Source organism: Penaeus chinensis, chromosome 5, assembly GCF_019202785.1.
Source record: "Penaeus chinensis breed Huanghai No. 1 chromosome 5, ASM1920278v2, whole genome shotgun sequence".
NCBI lineage: Eukaryota > Metazoa > Arthropoda > Malacostraca > Decapoda > Penaeidae > Penaeus > Penaeus chinensis.
Genome location: NC_061823.1, coordinates 26,361,695 through 26,371,098, shown reverse-complemented (window position 1 = coordinate 26,371,098; position 9,404 = coordinate 26,361,695). Strand labels below are relative to the sequence as shown.

At 29.1% G+C, this 9,404-nt stretch overlaps 1 protein-coding gene across 2 annotated transcripts in view; it reads left to right on the top strand.

Moving 5' to 3' along the window:
* LOC125025798 (protein tramtrack, beta isoform-like) overlaps window positions 1-6,951 on the top strand; it is a 71,743-nt gene extending 64,792 nt beyond the window's left edge. For both annotated transcript variants that reach the window (XM_047614032.1, XM_047614031.1), the window contains exon 6: window positions 5,401-6,951. In XM_047614032.1, coding sequence (XP_047469988.1) covers window positions 5,401-6,143 — 743 coding nt within the window. In that variant the 3' untranslated portion in view covers window positions 6,144-6,951. The remainder of the gene's footprint in view (window positions 1-5,400) is intronic.
* Window positions 6,952-9,404: the final 2,453 nt, after the last annotated feature.

Sequence of the window (9,404 nt, the reverse complement as noted above, 5' to 3'; positions counted from 1 at the left end):
TTATCATTATTATATTATATAATTTTTATTATTATCAATGTTGTTGTTGCTTTTGTTGTTATCGTCACTATTGTTGTTATGAACATAATTATAATTATATTGATAATAATGGTAATAGTAATAATAATAACAGTGATTATTATTATTATTATTATTATTATTATTATTATTATTATTATCATCATCATTATTGATATTATTATTATTATTATTATCACCTTCATCACCATTATTATCATTATTTATATTATTATTATTACAGTTATTATTATTATCGTTGTTCTTGTTGTTGTTATTGCTAGCATTATTATTTTATTATCATTACTATTACTATTATATTATCAGTTTTATTATCATTATCATTAGCATCGGCAATAGCATTATTACTATTAATGTATTATTGTATTCATTATCATCACTATTGTTATTGTCATTTTTATAACAATGAAAAAGATAATGATAATAATAATAGTAATAATATTGATAATGAAGATCATGTAAATGATGATGATGATGGTAATGATGATTACCATCATCATTTTGTTGCTTCCGTTGTTGTTATTATAATCATAGCAATAATGATTATGATAATGATGATAATAATAATAACGATAATCATGATAATGATAATAATAATAATGATAATAATGATAATAATAATAATGATAATAATAATAATAATAATAATAATAATAATAATAATAATAATAATAATAATAATAATAATAATAAAAATAATAATAATAATAATAATAATAATAATAATAATAACAATAACAATGATAATGATGATAATAATAAAAAAGATAATGATAATAATAATGATTATAACAGTGATAAGAATGATAATAAGTGATAACAATGATAATAATATAATGTTATAATAATAATGATGATAATAGTAGTAATAATTATAATAATGATAATATTTTAATGATGATAATACGGTGGGGAATGATAATGTTCATAATGAAAATAATGACCCTATCAGTATTATGATTATTAACATCATTAGTAGTAGTAATAATACTGTTATTATTATCGTAATCGATTTTACTACTGTTGCTTATTATTATCTTAAACCATCTTCTTTATCACAATTCTTGATTTCATAATTATTCACGAAATGATTTGTATTGTTATTATTATTATCATGATCTGTCTTTATCATCAGAGTCAAATAGTTACTATTGGTATGATGATAATGGTAATAATGATGATAATAACAAAAATACAATAACATTTATGAGGATTATAATTATTATGATAATGGTAATAGTAACAGTAATGATAATAATAATAATAGCAATGATGATAATGAACATAAAGGTAATGATAATAGTAATGATAACAATAATGACAATAACTATAATAGTAGTAAAGACTATTATGATAATAATAATGATAATAATGAGGATGATAATGATAAGAAGGATGAGAGTGATGGTGATAGGCATAATAATGTTTATGATAAAGAGAATAATGGTAACAGTAACAGTAATGATAGTAACAAAAACAATAATAATAATGATGATAATAATAAAAATGATAATAATAATAATAATAATAATAATAATAATAATAATAATAATAACGATGATGATCATAATAATGATAAAAAAATGATAATGATAATGATAATGATAGTGATAATGATAATGGTAATGATAATAATAATGATATTAGTAATAATAATAATGATATTAGTAATAATAATAATAATGATATTAGTAATTATAATAATAATAATGATAATAATGATAATAATAATAATAATAATAATAATAATAATAATAATGATAGCAATAATAATAATAATAAAAGTAATAATAATAATAATAATAATAATAATAATAACAATAATAATAATAATAATTAAAATGATAATAATAATAATATTAATAATAATAATTATTATAATGATAATGATAATGTGTTTTATATTATTATTATTATTGTTGTTATTATTATTATTATTATTATAATTATTATTATTATTATTATTATTATTATTATTATTATTATCATTATTATTATTATTTTTACTATTATCATTATTGTTGTTTTTTATTATTATCATAATTCTATGATTGTTATCAATGTTATTACTATTATTATTATAATTATTATCATTATTATTATTATCATTATTATCATTATTATTGTTATTATCATCATCATTACTACTATTATTATCATCATTATCATTAATATTATTATTATTGTTATTGTTGTCATTATTGTTACTATTTGTGATATTGATTTTATTATTATTATTATTATTATTATTATTATTTTTATTGTTGTTGTTATTATTATCATTATTATCATTATTATCATTACTATTATAATTTTATTATTATTATTATTGTTATTATTATTATCAATATTATTATTATTGTTATTATTATCATCATCATCATTATCATTATTATCATTATTAGCTTTAATATTGTAGTTGTTGTTTTCATTATAATCATCTATTATTATCACTGTTATTATCGTTAATATTTTTGTTATTGTTATTTTTTAATAATCATAATAATAATAATAATAATAGTAATTATCATTATTATTGTTATTATTATTATTATTTTTATTATTATTATTTTGTTTTTATCCTTATTATCATCGTCATCATCATTGTTATCATTATTATCACTCCTCCTATGATTAATACTCCTACTGCTATTTCTTAATAAAAGTAAGACAATAATGATAATGACATAATAATTATCTGTGATGATAATAATAATGATATAATATGATAATAATCTGATCGTCCTGTTTATTATTATTATTGTTGTTGTTATTGTTGTTGTTGTTGTTGTTGCTTCTGCTGTTTGGGTACCATAGTTCGCTTTCATTGTTATGATTATTAATGCTTGTATATCCGTTACTTAAGTTCCTATAACTTTCTACTTCTATTTTCATTTATCTTTAGTGTTATTGTTATTGTTATTCTCATTATGTCATTATAGGCATGTATTTCCTCCTCTTCATCATCATCACTATCGTCATCGTCATCGTCATCGTCATCGTCATCGTCATCATGCTCATTAGCATTGTCCTAATTACCATAATATTTAGCATGATTATTGTTGATGGTGGTGTTATTTCCCTCCTGTTCTTTGCTATTACCTTTCAGTACCATTATGACTATTGTTATTGTTATTACCTTCGTTATTCCTATCATTATCATGTTTACTCTATTCTCTTTTCATTCGACGATCTCACTTTTTTTTTTCCTTCATCAATTTCATATGACGATAATTTTTAGAATCATTAAAGGTCTATTTATCATTGTTATTATTTTTGTGCTTTATTGCTATTCTTGTTCTTGCTGTTATCGCTTTTTTATCATTATCATTATTGTCATTATGATGTGGTTATTATTATTATTATTGTTATTATCTTTATTGTTTTTATTATTCTTTATCATTATTATTTTTTTATTATTATTACTGCTATTATTATTATTATTATTGTTATTATTATTATTATTATTATTATTATTATTATCATTATTATCATTATTATTATTATTATTGTTATTGTTATTATTATCATTATGATTATTATTATTATCATTATTACTATCATTATTATTATTATTATTACTATTACTATTATTATTATTATTTTTATTATTATTATTATTATTATTATTATTATTATTATTATTATTATTGTCATCATCATCATCATTGTTATTATTATTATTATTATTATTATTATTATTATTATTATTATTATTATTACCAACATCATTATTATCATTATTATTATTATTATTATTATTATTATCATTATTATTACTCTTATTACTATCATTTATTGTAGCTATTTTTATTATTATTATTATTATTATTATTATTATTATTATTATTATCATCATCATTATTATTATTGTAATTATCATTATTATTGTTTTATTGCTATTATCATTATCGTTATTATTATTATAATTTATTATTATTATTATTATTATTATTATTATTATTATCATTATTATTATTAATATTAATATTATTATAATTTATTATTATTATTATTATTATCACCATCATCATTATCATTATCATTATCATTATTATTATGATTATCATTCTTATTTTATTGCTGTTGTTCTATTAGTACTAGTGTCTATATTGTTTTTATTGTTGTTATCATTATCATAATTATCGTAACAACTCTTTTATTGCTGTCATTATTAATTTTTTTTTTCTATCTTTCTTGGTGTTGTTGTTTATCGTTATCGTTGTTTAATCCTCTTATTGTGTTTTATATATGATTGTTATTATTATCATTATCATTATTTTAGTTATTATTATTACTAATGTTAGTGTTAGTATTAGTATTATCATTATTAACCATTATTATTATCATTATCATTAGTTTTAGTATGGTTATTTTTATTATTATTATTACTATTATTAATATTATTATTATCATCATTATTATCATATTCGTTATTATTCGTTATTATTATCATTATCATCATAATTTTTATTAATATTATAATTATTATCATTATTATTATTATTAACGTTATTATTATTACTATTATTATTATTATTATTAAAATTATTGTTATTATTGTTATTATTATTATTACCATCATTATTATTATTATTATCATCATTATTATTATTATTATTATTATTATTATTATTATCATTATCATTATTATTATTATTATTATTATTATTATCATTACCATTATTATTATTATTTTTATTATTATCATCATCATTATCATTATTATTATTATTATTAATACCGTTATCATTATCATCACCGCCATTATAGGCATGTATTTCATCATACTCTTTATTATCACTATCATAATTTCCTTCGTCATTGTCACTTCTAGTATACATATTATTAGTTTTCTCTCGTAATTGTGTTTACTTCATTGTTGTCGATATAAATGTTGCTTCATTCTTATATTAGATCATATTGATAATTAGGATTAAAAACATTTTGCTAGCCCTCTTTGTTAATTCGAGCATAGAAATGTTCATTTTCAGAAGTCTTAGTTGGAATTGTGTTTGATTATTTTTATTTGTTGTCATCATTATTAGTTTAAATATTTTGCATATTTGATTAGCCTACATTGGTTTCCTTGGCTGTTGATTTTACGTTAGCAAATTATTTTAATTTTTTTATCTTTGTTTTCGGTTTGAATTTTCTCTATTTCTTACTGAATCATCCGAATTCCCCCTCTTTGTTGACATCATCTCCCTCTTCTCCTTCCGTCATTCCTCTTTTATCACTCGTTGCCTTCGCCTTCAGCTCTGTTCGTGTTTCATGCTAGTTCCCTAGTGAGTTAAGTGAGGCGTTGTAGAGGGCATAGAAGGTATACCATCCTGGGCTGACCCGGTCTCTGTGTTCCAGGCAACGCGCCGGAGTGGACGACCCACACCTACGACTCTGACGACCAACTCGCCGTCGCCATCCACCCGGCGATCAAATCCACGTCTCAGCCGCCGCCGCCGCCGCCGCCGCCGCCCGCCACCGATATGGACCAGCTCTACTACACTAAGAACCTTCTGGAGGCCGCCATGCTCAAGAACCCGTACGAGGCTCTCAAAAACGACAAGCACCTGCACGGCTCGATCCTGCTGGCGTCGCTGAGGGCGCCTCTCAAGTTTGGGCTGCACGGCGTGTACGAGAGAGAGGGCGAGAGAGACGTGGCGGACACGTCGCCCCATTCACCCCACACCTCCTCTCCGCAGAAGCCCACGCAGTCCTCGCCCACGTCGAACTCCCCGAGCGGCGGGGGCGGCAGCGGGGGCGGCAACAACAACAAGGTTTCAGTGCCTATCATGAGCTACTGCATCCAGGACAACGGCTTCAAGTGCTCCAAGTGCTTCCAGACCTTCACGCACCCGTCCAACTTCCACCGGCACTACATCACCGTGCACACGGACCGGCGGGCCCATAAGTGCCATGTCTGCGGCAAAGAGTTCAAGCGCAAAGACAACATGATGTCTCACATCCGCTCGGTGCACCGGCCCGGCAAGGAGGGCCACTCCATCTTCAGAGAGGTGTCGTCGGTGTCGCCGAGCCTCCCGAGGGAGGTCCCGCACCTACAGGAGCAGTTAATGCAACAGATGCAACAAGTTGACAAAGTCTAGAGCTTCCAAGTGATCGCTTCGGTCACGCCCGACAATCACCATTCCGGTGACTCCAGACGCGAGCTGGAAATCCGCTGACTAAGTCAGCATCGGTCAGAATGGCCGCAATCTCATTCTCATGTGCAATGTTAAGGTTGATAGCCTGTAGACTCCCCCGATGACGCGGTGACAAATCCCACACTGTGTTCTGTGATGACTAGCATATCCCTTACCTGGGCGACCAGGCTCCTGCGGGCCGGCCGCGCCCCCGGGCGGGCTCCCCGAGGACGTCGGGCCAAGTAACTGTGTGTGTGTGAGGCCTTAATGTGTGCCTTGTGCTGCCCAGGGGGGGTCCCTGGTCGCCACCCGGGGGCCCCCTCTGCTACGCTAGATGAACCTGCTGTGTTAGTTTTCAAGTTTACCGGTTGTATTATGTTAGTGATTATAAGAATTCTTTAGAGAAGTGCAATATAGTGCATTATAGATTATTTATAGACAATTTCACGTTACTTAAGCATGACATTATATTTAAGAGGTACTTTATAAAGGTGTCCCGCTGCCCAAAGGCAGTGATCACGCGCGTGCGTGCGCGAACGCCGAGGCTGGTCACCGCGTCAAGCCTTCACTGCCAAGACTCGTGGAAATGCCGCTCCTTGCTCGCGAAGCCGATCCTTCCGCGGCGCCGAGGCCCGCGCCGGAAGCGCCGCCGCACACTTCGAGGCCGCTCGTTTCAACGCCTCGAGCGCGCTGGGCGAGGCGCTTCCCGATGGGTATATGTACATGGTAGCTTACAAGCACCCATCTGTGTATGAATGTGTGTGTGTGTGTGTCTGTGTACACACACACACACACACACACACATAAATGTGTGAGTGTGAGTGTGTGTGTGTGTGTGTGTGTGTGTGTGTGTGTGTGTGTGTGTGTGTGTGTGTGTGTGTGTGTGTGTGTGTGTGTGTGTGTGTGTGTGTGTGTACATATATATTTATGTATGTATGTATATGTATATATATATACATATATATGTGTATGTATGTATATGTGTAGATACATACATATATAAATATATATATATATATATATATATTTATATATGTATATATATATATATATGTATGTATATACATGTATATATATACATTAATATATACATATGTGTGTGTGTGTGTTTTGCATGCATACATACATACATACATAAATAGATACACATACATGCATACATACATTCATACATACATACATACATACATACATACATACATACATACATACATACATACATACATACATACATAAATACTTACATACATACATACTTACATACGTACATTCGTACATACGTACGTACATACATACATACATACATACATACATACATACATACATACTTACATACTTACATACTTACATACATACATACATACATACATACATACATACATACTAACATACATACATACATACATAAATACATACATACATACATACATATACATATATACATACATATACATACGCTATACATACATACATACCTACACACACACACACACACACACACACACACACACACACACACACACACACACACACACACACACACACACACACACATCTAGCTCCGTGTGTGTGTGTGTGTGTGTGTGTGTGTGTGTGTGTGTGTGTGTGTGTGTGTGTGTGTGTGTGAGTGTGATTATATATATATATATATATATATATATATATATATATTATATATATATATATATATATATATATATATATATATACATATATATATATATGTGTGTGTGTGTGTGTGTGTGTGTGTGTGTGTGTGTGTGTGTGTGTGTGTGTGTGTGTGTGTGCATGCATGCATACTCACACACAAAAGATGCTAGAGCGCATGCATTTGTGCAACGATGAACTTATACCTATATATAGTACATGCCCAGTCCTGCACATCGAATCTTTTGAAGTCATGACATCAAGTTTCATTCTGTTAACTACTTTACTATCAGTTCAGACAAAACGTTGATATGCCTCGGCGTGCTCAATCGTTCATGCATGATCAATATCCTAAAGGAAGGGACGATATATCTAAACCAAAGTGCTTTGAAATCCTGGTGAAGAAAAATTTAGAATCTACTCTGCACCCGGCGCCTTAAAGTCAAGGGTGCCTGACGTTGCTCAGCGTTTTGGCCAACGGAATCCACAGTAACGAAAGTGAACAAGGAAAGGCAAGGCATCGGGTCCTACTCGTTCATATCCCAGTGAAAAAAAAATACATGAATAGATAAATCAATTAAAGTTCATCCAATGACGTCACCAGATCTCGTAAGGAGGTTTATACCTAACTCAGACCAAGTTTCTGTTCGTGATAGAAATATGCATTTATTAAGTTTCAGATGTTTTTTTTCTTTCTTTCTTTCTTTTTCACTTTTATCTTTTCGTATGTAAACTAAGTTTGATTATGTACATAGTATCCTTTTTTTCTTCTTTATCATCATCACAATTTTTGTCATCATTTATTATAATGTTTATGCAGTGTGAGCGTGATTTTTTGTGTTGTGTTTTCGACCAAAGTTAGTGTGGTAATATATTTTGTTCTTTTTATCGCCATGCATTGAAGGTCAGAATAGTACATTTGTTAATATATAATTGACAGTATGACTGATTACAAAAAAACCAAATGCATTTACTGAGAAGTGATACTATTGTGACTTTGGCATGGAATTACGGCTTGAGGGTACTTTAGTAGTAAATATATTCTGAAATACAAATCGTGAACATTTTACGTCAGGTTCTGTATTCATGTAAGATAGGCCACTCCATCCTTCACGTTACTTTCGTCTCCTCGGTCTGCCACTGGATCCTTCAGGACTGAGAAACGAAACTCGAATGTGCACTAAACAATAAACTCTCTATCTCGCGAGTGAGCGGAAACCAGAAGGGATTCACCGAAGGTCCTTGAGTCCCGCCGTTCGAGCCAACAGGTCATGAGATGTTGCATTTTGTTGGCGTAGTTTAGGGCGTGGAATCTGACGTAGCGCGTTGGCTGGAACTGTGTCGGGCCGGGACCTTCAATCTGTTTATAGGAAGCTTTAAGTGAGCTTATAATTTTTATTATTGAGAAATACTGTAAAGAGAGAAGTTATATCAGAGTAATATATTGAATAATATATTGACATTATTTATTTGTAAGTTTACACAAAGCTACACTCTTTTTTATGAGGACAAGAACATCCTCGGGCGCTTTCTTTAAGAGGCTATAAACGTGCGTATAAGTTAATGGTCGAAACATGT